A 15,464-nucleotide genomic window follows, 5' to 3' on the forward strand; every position below is an offset into this window, starting at 1 on the left:
AATAGAACCAGGTCCTACTGGCACAGAAACCAGTTTAAGTCTCTGTACTCAGTGATCTCAGTCATTACCTCTATATAATGATTAGGAAGCTGGTGTGCTTTTCCAGAGGTTCCTTACATACAGTGGAAGAGTATAAGCAACTTGTAGCTCCTCATATGAATAAACATATGAATATAGATCGATTGTTCAAGCAGGCATTCATAAATAGCCATAAATGTAACAAGCTTTCATATTTGAAGTGTGATTGACGCAAAAACATTTACTGATACCAAAAAAAACGAAACAAACTATAAAAAAGAAAACATTTATCCATTTATGTCACAGATGAGTTGTGTTACCGATTATAAACACCCATATCTTTATATCATCTACACGTCTGGGCAACTCTTTAAGGGTCCAAATAATGTCATGTCATGGAAATGCATAAGCGTGTTTCTTATTCAATTACTTTTTTAAAATGTAAAATGCCCAATTATTTTACCCCTGTCTTTATCACAAATTCAGAATGTCCAATGACACTGCCCCACCACCCAGGAGTGCGCGGGTCAGTGGGCGTCCTCCAATCCCATGGCCTCTTTTCACCCAGGAGCTCGAGAGCAGATGTGGGAGAACAACTGACTTCTGGAGGAGCTCACCAGGCACCTGGCCAGTAGGGTTTGCTGTAGCACGGTGAGGAGAAACAGTCCATGTTGATTCTGCCTCACCAATCCACAGGAGTGCCAGTTAATGTGGTATTCCCCATGGAATCCACAGCAAAGACTATGCAACTGCCAGGACATTTATAACAGGAAATCCAATCACTTTGGAACTTACATTGTTATGAGAGAAGGGTTTTCCATAAAAGCTCTTTCTGGGATCGACTTGATGTTGTTGCTATGAAAACCACTAAAAACAAACAAACAAACAAAAAAAAACAACATTAAAACACAAAGTTATTACTTTTCATATTTAGGAATGCAATTGTTTAGGTTTTTGTTTTTAAATATGCTGGAGTAATGGTTTCATTAATATTGTAAATACGTACAGTTCTTTAAGATTTATCAAGGCTTTGATGGCAGTTGGAAATTCATCCAGATTATTGTAGTTTAAATCCCTGTGGGAAATGAAAACTGGAATTAATGATAGGGTTGGAAAAAGAATACCAGAACATTGCATTACAGAGTGTATACATGGGCAATGCTGGAGAACATTAAGCTGTGCCATAGATTATTCTGTGGTTTTGTTCACAAAAACACAATCAGTTCTACCTGTCTGCTACATCTTAACATTGTACTTCTCTATAAAAAGACATTTTTAGCTGTGGTAAACTGCATACACCTTTCTTTCCTAACAACATTGGCCATTTTCCCCTTTCGATCAGCGTCATAAATTACCCAGAATGCAATGTGGTGTTTTGGCTAGGTTAGACCAGTCTAAAGTAAGACACCTTTATGCAACAGGCTTAGCCATATGTCTTTAGCAAGACTGACTTAAAGAGTAAGTAGCGGGGTTCTGAAAACGATAGCATTACACATCCCCACATGTTACTACAACTGTTTAAATAACGTACCTGTCATTTTCTTTTCATTGTTAACATCCTGATAAGTTTGTACACTTATAACTGTAAAGACTGTTTCAAAGCTTTTTTCACAATGGCGCTATTTAAACAGTTGTATCAACACGTGGGGACATGTAACGCTATATATTTAGGAACTCCGCTCTTACTCTTTAACGTTACACATAGTCTCAAATGTTGGCTTATCTTTATGCAACATTCTTATTATGAACAGGAAAGGCGTAATGACAGACAATGGTGAGAGACCTTTCTCTGTACCGATACCATGAACGGGCAAGAGCATACAGTATTAGTCAACATGCTTGTTGGCAAGCCAACTGAAATTGATATAAATGAACGGGCTTCCTTTATACAAAATACTTTCTGAATGAAGCTGCACAGTATATAGTAAGCTTGCCTGTATTTGTACCTTTTCTTCCTTCTCTCAGAATAAACAACAAAGTGCTTCCCACAAGCGACTTCCTGTTAGTACATATCTAGCCTGCCTGCCTTTGATTAGCTAGGATATGGGTTGTCAGGATTTAGTTCCCATACTAGACCTCTGTTTCCCTGCTTAGTGCGATATCCTTGAGCTCAGGTCTTTAGAACGCTGAGGGAAGATCTGATTGCCGTGCTTCACTTCCTGCAGTAAACAGACGATGTTCTGAGAACCTCATCACACTGAGGGAACCCATATTTCTCGACAGCAGCCCAAACAGAAAACAACCTTTTCCTTTCTCATAAAGAAGCAGCAAATGGAAAAATAGGAATGTTGTAATCTGGGACCAACCTTGAATTGCAACATTAAAAAATAAATAAATAACATTAAATCAAAATTCTGTGCACAACGTATTTTATGATGGAGTTAACATGGCTTGTTTTTTCAGTGTTTTCAGTTGATTTTTCTGTACTTCTATCAATAGAAAGTCATCTTTCAGGTCCTTGCATGCTTTCAATTACAAGCAGTGATCCTTTTCTGGGGCACAGGTGGCCCTGTATTATAGCCACATTAGTGTGGCTACTCTGTTTGACCAGACGCATTAGTAAACTTCCACAGCGTCAACACAGTGGAGCAGGCTTGCAAGGATTGTGAAAATATCATGAAATGAAAATGATTTCAATGTGGTGCTCGACTGGCATGCAAATCCTAACGAAAGGGGCGCTTGCAGGTATCATCAGTCCAACACTTCAAACTATTTATATATATATATATATATATATATATATATATATATAATCTGTTTATGTTTAAATTCACCTGTAACTACGAAAAATAATATAAACTGTAGTACCAAAAAAAAAGAACAAAAAATGTCTTTCCTGTTTTACTATAAACTGTTTGCTTGAAATATTTGTTTAATTTATTACAGTATGTGCTTGGACACATTTACTCTGTGTGTAACTGAAACCCACAGAAAAAAAAAGTTGGCAAATGTGATCTCCCATGTTGGCATCTGAATACTTGGTACGGTTATGCAATATCAGAATTAGCTGTACTATTGTTGAGGTTCACTTTGTTTCAGTCATCACCCCTGTGACTTACGTAGAGCTCTCCAAATCAAGTCTGTGTATCATTAATCTGTCCCTGCGTAAGACACCGTCGCCTCCCTAGTGGACATAAGAAGTACCACATGTGTTTTTCTAAGCACGTCTTGCTGGTGGGCTTCTTCCACCAACTACCCGAGGGCCAGTGTTGAAGGAGACAGGTTAGACATGGCTGTGAGAGCACTATTGAGCCCACAGTCGGGTTTTAAACCAGCATGTGGTGACTGAAAAGGAATTTGATACAATATATATATATATATATATATATATATATATATATATATATATATATATATTTGGTGTATTATGGGTTTGGCATCTAACGATCCAGTGGTGTACTTACACAACAAACCAAAAAAAAAAAACAAGTGACATAAAAACAAATAGATATTTTCAACAGCATGTTGGCAATATGCAAACTCCTTCAGGACTAGAATCAGAGCACCTTTGCAGTTCTGCTACAACTAAGCATTTCTGTTTTTGCTGTCTTTTGGGTGCATTGGAAACAATTTTGTTTATACTTTCTGCATTTTAATGAAAACATTTAAAGTGAAAGAAGTCAGAGGTCAACTCACAAAGTCTCAAGGCTGTGGAGCCCATCAAAGCATTTCTTTCCCAGGGAGTGAATTCTATTGTTATGGAGATGTCTGCAGGGAAACATTGATGGCACGGTCAGGAAAGAACAATGCACCCAGCAGGCTTAAACAAACTTTTCTCATTGGCTGAGCCCAAAGACCTTGTGCCTTGCTCCGTGAAAGAAAAGGCACCCTCATTACATGCAAGTCATGCCAACTGTACAGTAAATGAAAGTTAAAAGCTTTCAGCTTCAAAGCATGTGTCCTTTTCTTGTCTGCGGTCTGATTCTGGGATTGCAATAGCAATACAAATCTACCATGGATTTGAAATGGAGAGGGGGGTTCTAGATCCAAGCCCAGCACAGATAAGAAAAAGCTGTTTGGCCACTTGAGCAACCCAGACCCCTGCTTTTTAATTAATATCAGGCTTAAATTAAACAGGGTATATATTTTTATATATAATCACACTGGCATTGAATATTAACAAAGGGTACAACGTGCAAAGCCACTTTATTTACCATTGAAAATGGCACAGCATTATATAGATATAGAAATATCTCTCTTAAAATCCATTTTCTAACCTCTAATGAGCTTTATTAACATTATTACTGTGCAGAGAAATATTTGGTTCTTTTAAAAGTTTTTTTCTTTTTTTTGTTTTACATTAATTCAGGCAATGCAAACATTTCAAATACAATGCTATATATGACCTGGTGCACCCTGGTTTGTGTACAATGAGATCACATGTTCTGTACAGCAGCTAGAACACTGGGGTCACTTTGAACATTAAGGTAGCAGTAGCAACTTTGCATCTTTTCAACCTTGTCTGCCTATTCCCAGTTTAAGTAAAACATACTAGAAAAGGACCAAAGAACCAAAATATTTTAAACAGACGACCACTGATAATATTGCAAATGCTAATAAGATAATATAACTAATGCTAATAAGATGTAAGGAAATGGATTGCAAAACCGTGGCGCTGCCAAAGGTCTAAACATTCGGAAGCTCCAGGTTTTAAATGCTGCCCCAAGGCAGTAGTGGTGTCAGTTAGAGGAAGGATGTTTATTCGCACACCAGACACACACATATTTAGCCTGGTGCTACAAAACAGAGAGGAACATCTCATTTCTTTGCACAGGCCAGCTGTTATTAGCTTTATCCCAGTTAAACTACAAAACAACAACAGCCTAATCAGCCATACTTACAAGACAACCAGACTGGAAAGGTTTGCAAACGCATCGTCAGGTATGCGTGTTATTTTATTCAGGGCTAACGTCATGGCCTGCAGGGAGGACAGGCTGCTGAGACCCTGCACTGGGACCTCCGTCAGGGAGTTGTCATCCAGCCAGAGGTGACGCAGGGAGCTCAAGCCAGAGAAGCTGTTGTGCGGCACGCTGTAGATGTGGTTGGCATCCAAACGCCTAGCAGACAAGAACACGCAAGAAAGAACACACCTTTACCGCTTGCAATTAAAACGTGTACTTGCTAGCATTTATTTAAAAATAAATAATAATAATAATAATAATAATAATAAAAATAATAATAATAATAACATAATTGCTTTAGGCTTTAAAATCCCAGTTCTCCCTTTCACTGCAATGACATTCTTTTGGTTGCTTGCTGTTTTTTTGTAACGTAGACTCTCCATAATCTGCAGCAGTGTGGAGTAGTGGTTAGGGCTCTTGACCGGAGGGTTGTGGGTTCAATCCCCAGTGGGGGACACTGCTGTTGTACCCTTGAGCAAGGTACTTTACCTAGATTGCTCCAGTAAGAACCCAACTGTATAAATGTATAAATAATTGTATGTAAAATAATGTGATATCTGTATAATGTGAAATAATGTATAATGTGATATCTTGTAACAATTGTAAGTCGCCCTGGATAAGGGCGTCTGCTAAGAAATAATCTGAACCAGTTGGGAAACAGACCTTGTTCAGACTAGTGGTTTCATCTGATTGTCATCTGGTTTGGCAGCTTTACTGGTTTTAGTCGAATTGCAGCTACTATAGCTGACTTATTTAGTTATGTATTTAGTCATTCTTTAACCAGGAGTAAACCCTTGAGACCGAGGCCTCATTTACAAGGGTGTCCTGGCAAGATGACCAGCAACAGCAGTGATTTCACATCCCTAAAAACAACCTCACTCTAAAAACAATATCATACCTTTATTCTGGGATTGAAACATTTGCACTTTTATAGTTCTTGGAACCTTCTCATTAAAGATCATGTAATAGTCATTATTCTACATCTAGCTGATACATTTGGGTTATTTATTTGTCCAGACTACTCCATTCCATAGGGGGCAATGTGACTAAATGCTGATCAGCCAGCACAGGACCTCCAAGGCACTTGATAAGCAAGTGTAAGACTAGATAGTAAACTGTACTTGGGTATATTAACCTGTAACATCGAGCCTAGGTAACCTGTCAACAGGCCTATTACAGTTTTACACACAAACAGTGCCCAGTGGTGGACCTGCCTTCTACAATTCAGCAACATCCACTTTAAAGAAGCCAGTCTCTGGCAGTGATGGGTTTGAGGGGGGCATTCTCATACAAATCTGGCTGCTTTGTTCATTAGGCCATCCATTTTTTTAATTGCTCAGGAGAGGCATGTAAAAATAAAGTATAATCACAATAAATGCAGCTCTTAACACAATTTCTACTTTGAATAAAGCATTAAAAACAAACAAAGAAAGAAAAGCATGTCAACATTTCTAATCTGGCTTATAATGGGTTTTCAAAATACCTTTTCAAATGTAAACTTTTTTTAAGAAAAAAATGAAAGGGCTTTTTAACTCGAGTTGCTTCTAATGGGTTCTCATTGGTATAGACTGAAAACTACTTTGTATTAGCAATACTCTAATCTCCAGGGATAACTATAGTGAATGAATATCTGAGAATACCCATGAGGGTTATGTAATACAGATGGAATAGGTTACTATAGGTTACTACTGGTGCTGCCATAAAAAGTAAACCAATAATGTTGTATTTCCTAATTGCATTGTTAGTTATTAAGAGCATATATAATGAGGCCTGTTTCACATGTTGCAGGATTGCGTCATATTATTATTTGGGCATTACGACATAACATAAATCATCTCCTACTTAACTGCAAGTCAATATAACATAGATGATCTCAGAGGTAATATATTTTTAAAATATGACCCTGTTAAGTAAATAATTGGTTGGTTATTGTTGCCACACCAGGGAGGGTATCCTGTAACCTTCATGAGCATTTACAGACCTTAATACTTTTGAAATGACTTTCAGTTTGACACCTTTACTGTCAAGTACTTCATGGAGTTTTTGCAAGCCCAGAGGACCCGCTAAAACCTTAACAATCAAAATGTTATCTTTACACGAGTAAATCAAACAACAACAGATTTGAAAGCCATTTCAATCTGCTGTGTTTTATTACTTGCACTCTGGAAGTTTGTATATCGGCAAATAAAAATAAAAATTGAAAACAGATTCAATTGGCAGTGTTGAAATCAAATGCTAATAACATATTTTAACAAACAAAAAAGTAAATTATATATATATATATATATATATATATATATATATATATATATATATATATATATATATATATATAATATATTTTTTTTTTTTTTTTTTCAGGATTTCAGGAATTCAAATTCATCTAAATAAAAAAGGCAAGCTGAAGTCCTGGCAGGTTTTCATTTTTTTTATTTGTACACAGACACCAAACTTGATGGTCAGAATTGCAGTGTTTGTACAATTGAGTTCAGACTATAAAAGAATAGCCACATTCATCAATTTAAATCAAAATGCTACAGACTTGCACGGGTGGGAGGGTGGGAGCTGGCAGAATGTAGTGCAAAATATACAAACGTATCGGAGCTCCTCTCTCAGGGTTACTTGTACGAGTTCCACAGGTGCTAAAACAAGAGCAGCCCTTGTTCAGACAGACCAGGCCCCACAAGCTGATTTCTCAGAAGGCTCAGGTCAGCTCGGTGGAGCCAACCCAAGCCAGCGTCTGCAGCTCGGTCAGAAATTGCAGGCCTATCGGTGCAGACAGACCCGAAGACCGTAAGCTAACATTCAAACATTTTTTTTCGGATGTATATCAATAGTGGAAGCCTTTGGGACTGAAGAACACCCTTGTAAGAGTTCTCATTGACAGCCTACAGTAAAGCATGGAGGGATTTTATTTGCTGATCGTTTGGGAGCAAGATTGTTATCTGCTAAAAAAAAAAAAAATCCCCCTAGCCTAGAAATGCTGCTGAAGTTGAGTCTCAAAGGAGCAGAACAGCACCTCTCAAGATGACACAGCTACTGGACGTCACAAGGAGTGGAACAGATGGAGCCACACTGTATTCATGGAAGGCATGCTATTGCTTTAGCTTCATTGTTACCAGTAAAACAATGATTTGGTATGCATGGATTTCTTTAATATAGTTTATCTTTATATATGATGCAGTTTGTAGGTACAAGGGTTCTATATTCATCATGTTTTGCTATATTTTGCTAGGCTTTTGACATGGTGTACCACAAGGAGCATGTAGGGGAAAACTCAGTACATATGCATGTTTGTTACAGGGGGTTATGAAGTTGCTAGGTTGGGAATTGCTGGGTTAATTTAGTGCTAATGTTCAGTGCAGTTATCCACTTATAGTCCTGGCAGTTTCTTTAACTGTGTCGGCGATGGTGTTAAGAGCCCTTCACCCCACACCACAGACAACACTACCTCTTACTACACGTTCCAAGATAAAGTGAGAACGATTGACCTCGTAAAGTACTGAAGGAAGGTTACAGGGATTACATTGTCGAAGCGCCCCTCAAGGTTCACATGGTCTGTGTGTTAACTGACAAGAAAGGAACTGGAGCTGCCTGGTCCATTTCAAAACCAGTCAAGGTTCTGTCAACAAACAAGCAAAGCTGGATATGGTTAGACAAACTATCTCAAGGCTGTCCGAATCCCAAAAGAATAATATTAAAAAAGGGTGTTTTATTTAAACAATATAATAATGTGTTTCGTGGAAACTGTTGTTTCAGTTGTTAAACAGGAACAGAAATGACAGCATATTACAGGAATGGCGTGAGATAAAGTGTATTTAACTTTCGCCCAGACTTGGGCTATTTTGATAGTTGTTTTAAATACAGCATATTCTAACTGGTACTCACGAATCACATTATTGTGTATTTAAATAGACTGCAATTATTGTGCCAAGCATGTACTAATTTATTTTTTTATATGCGGATATATAAAGTGTTGTCATCTTACCCAGTGCCAAAACCACTTAACTGCGCACACAAGTATTAAATAGGCTTGCTAGGGCACAAGTGATTCGTTATAAACGGCTGCATATATTGTGATTACTTAGTAGTCTGCCAAGAAAGTGTTTTTTGAAGTAATATAATTTATTTATTGTTGGAACACATACAGTATATTATTATGATGAAATGAATACTTTTAAAAATATATCATGAAGTGTTGTTAATCATCATTTATTACTGTTTCAGCATTCCTGGATATCTGGCATTTTTTTTCTAAGTAAGTTTTTTCAGGGTTATATTATGCATTTACCATAGCTCACCCTGGTTTATTAATATGCTTTGCCATACCTCGCTATTCTTTACAATGCTTACCTATACTTTACCATGCTTTCACTATGCTTAAAGTTTATTACACTTTGCTATGCTTTTACGATGGGAATCTTTTGTTCGGGATGGGTAAAAAGTGAGTGCCCTTTGCTGAGTTTCAGACCATCTGCACTGCCTCTCCACAAGCTTTTCATTGTGGTGTCTGTTATCACTGCTCACTCCTACAGAAGTCGTTCAGTGCGTTGCTATATTTAAGGAAAGTCACCAAGCCCCTCCCCCTGACAATATCGTAGTCCCAGCTAATTAGATAACAAGCAGTTGCACATTGCTTCAGTGTTCTTTGTGCAGGTGCATTTTGGTTCTAGAGTGTGCATTCTGGTTCTAGAGTGCGCTTTCGGACATTCCTAACCAGTGTCTCTTTTTGGAGGGAATTTATTTGGACTTTTTCATTCTACACCTAGGATATTACTACAAAAGCATAAAGTTTCAAAATGCACAAGTAGATGTCTCACCATCTCCCAAAAATAACTTAACAGCTTCAGAAAGTTTACTTAGTTATTTATTTGTAACTTTTCCTGTCGTAATAATATAATATATGGGTTATAGGTTATTTCCCGGGGTATTTAACTGGCTTTTATAGGCGACAAGACATTCTAGGAAAAGTATTTGTATTCATGTTTTGCAGGTTTACAGACACACAAGACCAGCAATAACCTAATGTTTACCAAAGTTACTAAAGATAAACATAGATAAATGTCTATTATAACTAAACAGAACTGAAAATGCTTTTTACTGACAGTATGTGAAATATTAAAAAACAATGCCTAATTATTATTTATATCAATAGGGATTGTGGGTACGCTTGTTATACCTTTTTTCTGTTTGTTTTTTAAGGCTATCACTTCCAGGGAGGTCTGCGCATTCTTCACCAGCATGGTAGTAATTTCTGTAATTTCTTGTGTTGACATTTGCTGTAGGGACATAGCTTTTTGACACAGGTTTCTGGCAGAAACACAGCTTCTCTGTTTGCTGGTGAGTGTCGATCTCCGACCTAACATGTGAACCGCTGTGTGGTATTTATAAACAGAGCTGCACATTGTTTATCAGGGGTTATGGTTTTGCTGTGTCTAACATTGCCAGAGATGCATTTCTAATCCGATTGTTTTTCATCAAGCACAAGACGTTTTTTCATTGGAATTCCACAGTTATATCAGAGCCAGAAAGAATCATGAAGACAAGTACGTTTTCAATAGAGCTCTACAAATATGGAAATAGTATTTCCAGTTTTGAATGGACAATTGTATTTCAAGCAGTGTTGCAGCTGTAGGAAATTTTGATACAGGTAGGCTACATATACTTTTAGGTGACTACTCTTTTAAAACATGAAAAATAATCTGTAGAAAACAGTATCCCCTTAAAGAAAATATAAATTAGTGAAGAGACCTCATACTGTACAGTGAAGTACAGCGCGTGCATAATTTACAGTCACCGTGGCCTGAATAAACCTAATTTAAATAACAGGACTTATTAAAAAAAAAAAAAAAAAAAGTTATTCCTTATTGTCAGTGGGAGATGGGAATGTGTGGATTACTGTTGCCTGCTAATTACCAAGAAGGTTTATTTAATGTAAGCAGCTGTATAATTATTTGACACTTAACCAAGCAAAAGAGCTTATCCTGCAGTAATCTACTTACTCTCCCAGTTGAACCGCTCTGACTCTCACGCTGCAGTCGCCGCTTTACCCACAAAATAAGGTACCTGCCGGTCTGAGTCACACCTGGTCAGAAAGCTGGATAAAACAGCAGGGCAATTCCCAGCTATTGTGTCCCCCTGAATAATTGTGTTCATTTAGTTCAGATGTGAGAAAGCCTTTAAACCCCTTAGACTATCTGTGCTCTCCCCATTTGTCATAATGGTTTGGAAACACAACAGGAAGCTACAGAGCAGTATTATTAAAGATCATTTGGAAAGAACAAAAGGCATCCTCGACACCCTCAATCCAATAACCCTGCTTTCAGCAGATAGTACCTCTAGTGTACTCCCCCAGGGATCTTTCATCTGCTCTGTCTATTTTACAGCTGTTTCGCTCTCCCCATTCACCACTGCCACTCTTGTGTTTTAATGGTCACTGGATACCACTTGCTTACTTGGACAACAGAACCCCGAGTCTTTCTCTTCCTGCGCTTTGTACAGAGGGAAGCATTTAGGTAACAAAGGCACCATAAGAGAAGCTGTCATGTTATTTAGGAAGCCCTGTACAACATGCATCAGAACCTGGAACTGCAACAATGGGCTGTCTGTTCACTTGGCCTATCTTTGGGCAGAATGCTTATGGAATAATGTGATCTTAGTCAGATATTCTGCATGCTTTTGAAAAAAAAAGGAGACAGAAAACAAAGGATAGTTTGCAGCTTAGCTTTCCTGAAAGGTAGGCTGTATAGAATTCCCTTATCTCCTTTTTTTAGTTATCAAAGGTAAGCTTTCTTTCTATCCAAGTCGATTTAGACTCACTCTGCTACCTCCCCCCAGCTTTACCCCTCACTTCATATGATAATTAAAAGACAGAGCTGCTTTCAGCCGATCCAGACTGATAAATTACAAAGAGCGAGTGCGGAAATGAGACTGATGGCCTCTCGGTTCTCAGTGATGGCTTTTAGAGAGAGATACTGCCTGTCAGATTGCTCGTTTCTTTGTGGAGCGAGCTGAAAAGGTCTGGTTCTCTGATTTAGCAGGAGCATCTTACTGTAGGGTACTCACAGAGACTGGAGATTACGGAGGTTCTGGAGTGCTTCGCTAGGGACCTGTCTTAACTGATTGTTCTGTAGCATTCTGTATAGAAAACAAAAACATTGAAGACAAAGGGTCAATTAGGAATCAGCAGAAAAGAAGTGCCAAAGCAAACAGTCGTCATTATGTGAACTGAAACTGCCTTACACAGGATAGAAACCATTAGTACACAGTGTAAGGTATGAACCTTTTCAAAACTGGGGAACAACGGGTCAATATTGGTATGGCACTTGAAAGGGGTGTGTGTACAATTGTATATACGGTTTATCTCTTTTGAAAAGTTAATTAATAATACTAACTTGCCAGGTGCCACACAGCTACATGATAAGAAGAAAGAAAAGTTAAACAATAACACCCTTAATGAGAAGTTTTCATTATGTCAACCCCAAAGTGCATAACTCTATAAAGGTTGCATTGTAAAAGTAACCCGTTTTCCCTCAACAGCCACAACTTGTACATGTTTCACGTCCCTTACTTATGGTGGAGCCCTTCAGTGTGTGCAGTTTCAAAGGTTACAATAAAACTTTTAATTGAAAACAAAAAGTTACACATTCTGGTAGTAAAGCGTATTCATCCATTTTTTTATTTTTTTGGTAAAATATGTCATAATTCTTTTGCCGTTATTTCTTTTAAACTGTGAACAGCAGAACTGTGGCTTCATAATCATGCCTATATTCCAAGAACACCAGAGTGTAACCATTAACATGTCCCCCAGCGCACTCTGCCCTTAGATGACATCGGCACCGATTTATGTAAATACCACAATGTTTAATTTTTAATAAATCAGCAGGATGTGAAGACTGAAACAGAAAATTATACTCTCTCTCTCTCTCTCTCTCTCTCTCTCTCGCTCGCTCTCTCTCTCGCTCGCTCTCTCATTTTTGCTCAAGATAACTAACTTCCCAGCATTTCGGTATGTTTAACATACTTTTGTCAAGGGAAAGTGTGTTTGAAAACAAACAGTGGAGGTACATGTAGGCTTTTGAAGTCATGGTAACTACACTATTTCTATTTAAATCTTTTAATGTGTTTGTGATGTAATTTACTGCATAGTTAATGACATAATTATCTACTGTTCCTTTCTATTTAAACCTTCAGGCATCATGGTATGGGGTCTATTTATCCATTTATTTTCCTTTATTCTTCTGTATTGTACATTATCTAATAGCATTTCTTCTAAAACTACAAATTGTAGGTCATTCGTGTTATGTTTAATTTTCTGTAAAGTGTTGAAGCTATGTGTAATATTTTGTTTTCAATGGAAGTACTGCAGATGTTATCAGTTTTTTTAGTTTGTTTTATTCATTGCCAGTAAAAAAAAAAAAAAAGATACTTTTTACTCAAAACAGATCGTTGTTAAGCCATGCTGAGATGACTGACAAATGTGGTGGACCCATAATCCCTTCATCATAAAAATAAAAGATATACGGCAGCCTTCGGATTTCACATTAAATTATTTTTGGTAAAGCTATGAGAGGTCAACGCAGACACAAGGTTTGGCATGATGTATTACTATATATTTTATATATATATTTTGGTCTAGTACAGTGTTGAATTGATCTTATAGTACATTGACCCAGGTTCAACTAAAAACAAAGTCGTCGTAAAAAAAGAACACTTTCACAGGAAATTTCGGTTTATAAAACCTGCTTTTTCTTTAACATTTTTTTTTACGTCACCAACAGATTTATTTATTTTTATGAGGGTCCCACTGAAAAGCCAGATGTCGCAGCGCAAGTGGTAATAAATTCAAACATACCTCTAGTCTTAGCATGTGTATTAACTATTAAAGTTTATTGGTAGAGAGGACTGTAAAGGATTACAAGCTGCTCTTGATATCAAAGGCTTTTCTTATTATTAAAAGAGGTAGGAACCGTAACAGAGCCATTCCTGAAGGCTTTTCATATAAATCGCACTTCTACCCGATGTTAGCAGGCCATTTAATCTGATTCTGAAGTGCCTCCCTAATGCTTCACACTGCACCACAGACGACCTTGTGCTAGAGCTCACTGTGCACATGCAAGTTGCAAGGCTGCTGCAGCTGAGGGAATGCATTGACACCGTAATTACTGACTGCTGTTATTCTGTCACTTGATAAGTAGGAAGAGAAACGCCTACACCACAGATGCAATAATGGGTTGATGTTGTGATGTCTAATAATGCCAGCTCTGACTCACCTGCTTGCTTGAGCATCGGATCAGTTAACCTCAGTGGAGAAACAGAACCCGATTTCAGTGTCCTACCCTGCCTCCTTTCTGCTTGTTACACTGCTGTCTATCTCCTCCCATACCCCTGGAGGCACTTGAGCTACCTAAGGGAAACTTGTGCCGGTCTCAAACATGCTTTCCAACACAGCTCGGATATAAGAAGTTGATCACTTCCATGTTGATTGTAAATTTGCTGTTTTACATAAAAACTGCTTATTTTTGTCAATCGTATCGTAACCTTAGTGCTGTTTAATAGTAAACAAAACCTGAAACGAATGAATTTTAAAGAAACCACCCTGTGGATACACTTACAGTATATGCAAGGGCCACAGTGACTGATCCGGCCCCATACATAATCTCCCAATGCAATACAATAAGTCTGTGCTGTCCACTTTGCAATTTGGTTGCTATGTCACGTTAAAAAAAAAAAAAAAAAACACCCTACCCACTAAATATGTTTGATCCTGAAAGTTAAATGTTGTAAATATTGAAAATGTACTCTAGAATTCTGGGATTTATCAGTGTTCCTCAGGCAACACAATCTATACAGAAGCTCTCACGAGCCAGTCTTTGGCATGGAGTACTCAGTGCCTAACTTTAACAGAAGTGCTTCAACTGTGAATGTCTTAATTCTGACTGCATAAAGAGCCTGTGCTAGGCTTAACACCTCCCTAAATGCCAAGATGATGGCATTTCTGGCCAAGCAGCAGTCTGTTATTATTAATAAAGATGTGATTTCACTCTCTGGGGAGACTGGCAGGGATGGGATATGTTTTGATGCCACGGATTTACTCAAAATAACAAATAAATATGAAACAGACCAGCCTAAGAATTTCCCAGTCCGATTCCTTTTGAATTTTATTTTGACCTTTTATGAATTTTCACTTTCTTTCTTGATCTGCAAGGAAATCCCTTACTTTTATCAAGCAGTATTCGCCCCAAGTCAAGACTTCCTCCCTAATATGATACAGCCCAGGACGTGATAGCCTCGGCGTTGCCTTTTCTAATGGAACCCCATCGACCCAGCCCTCCCACACCCCCAGTGTGTTGCTGAATGGAAATGGGAGATCTATTAAAAAACTCAGGCTTTACTTACAGCACTTTAAGATTGAAAAGGCCAGACAAGGCTCCCTTGGGGATGTGTGTCAAGTCATTTCCTGCAAGACGCCTGTAGGGGAGGAGAAAAAAACAAAGGGAATACATTTCTCGTCATGTGGTTTTAATTTTGCAGGGAAGATAGGCA

General features: G+C 37.9%; 1 protein-coding gene across 4 annotated transcripts in view; it reads right to left on the reverse strand.

The window, feature by feature from the left end:
* The window catches only part of LOC117414733 (leucine-rich repeat-containing G-protein coupled receptor 5-like), a 66,929-nt gene that overhangs the window by 9,901 nt on the left and 41,564 nt on the right, over positions 1-15,464 (reverse strand). For 3 of the 4 annotated variants that reach the window (XM_034024508.3, XM_034024507.3, XM_034024509.3), the window contains exons 3-8: positions 15,318-15,389; positions 11,985-12,056; positions 4,860-5,075; positions 3,655-3,726; positions 1,025-1,093; positions 814-885 (exon numbers count right to left, since the gene is read on the reverse strand). In XM_034024508.3, coding sequence (XP_033880399.3) covers positions 814-885; positions 1,025-1,093; positions 3,655-3,726; positions 4,860-5,075; positions 11,985-12,056; positions 15,318-15,389 — 573 coding nt within the window. The remainder of the gene's footprint in view (positions 1-813; positions 886-1,024; positions 1,094-3,654; positions 3,727-4,859; positions 5,076-11,984; positions 12,057-15,317; positions 15,390-15,464) is intronic. The other variant, XM_059027638.1, reaches the window with a different exon arrangement.

This window comes from Acipenser ruthenus, chromosome 7 (genome assembly GCF_902713425.1).
Source record: "Acipenser ruthenus chromosome 7, fAciRut3.2 maternal haplotype, whole genome shotgun sequence".
In the NCBI taxonomy this organism is placed as follows: domain Eukaryota; kingdom Metazoa; phylum Chordata; class Actinopteri; order Acipenseriformes; family Acipenseridae; genus Acipenser; species Acipenser ruthenus.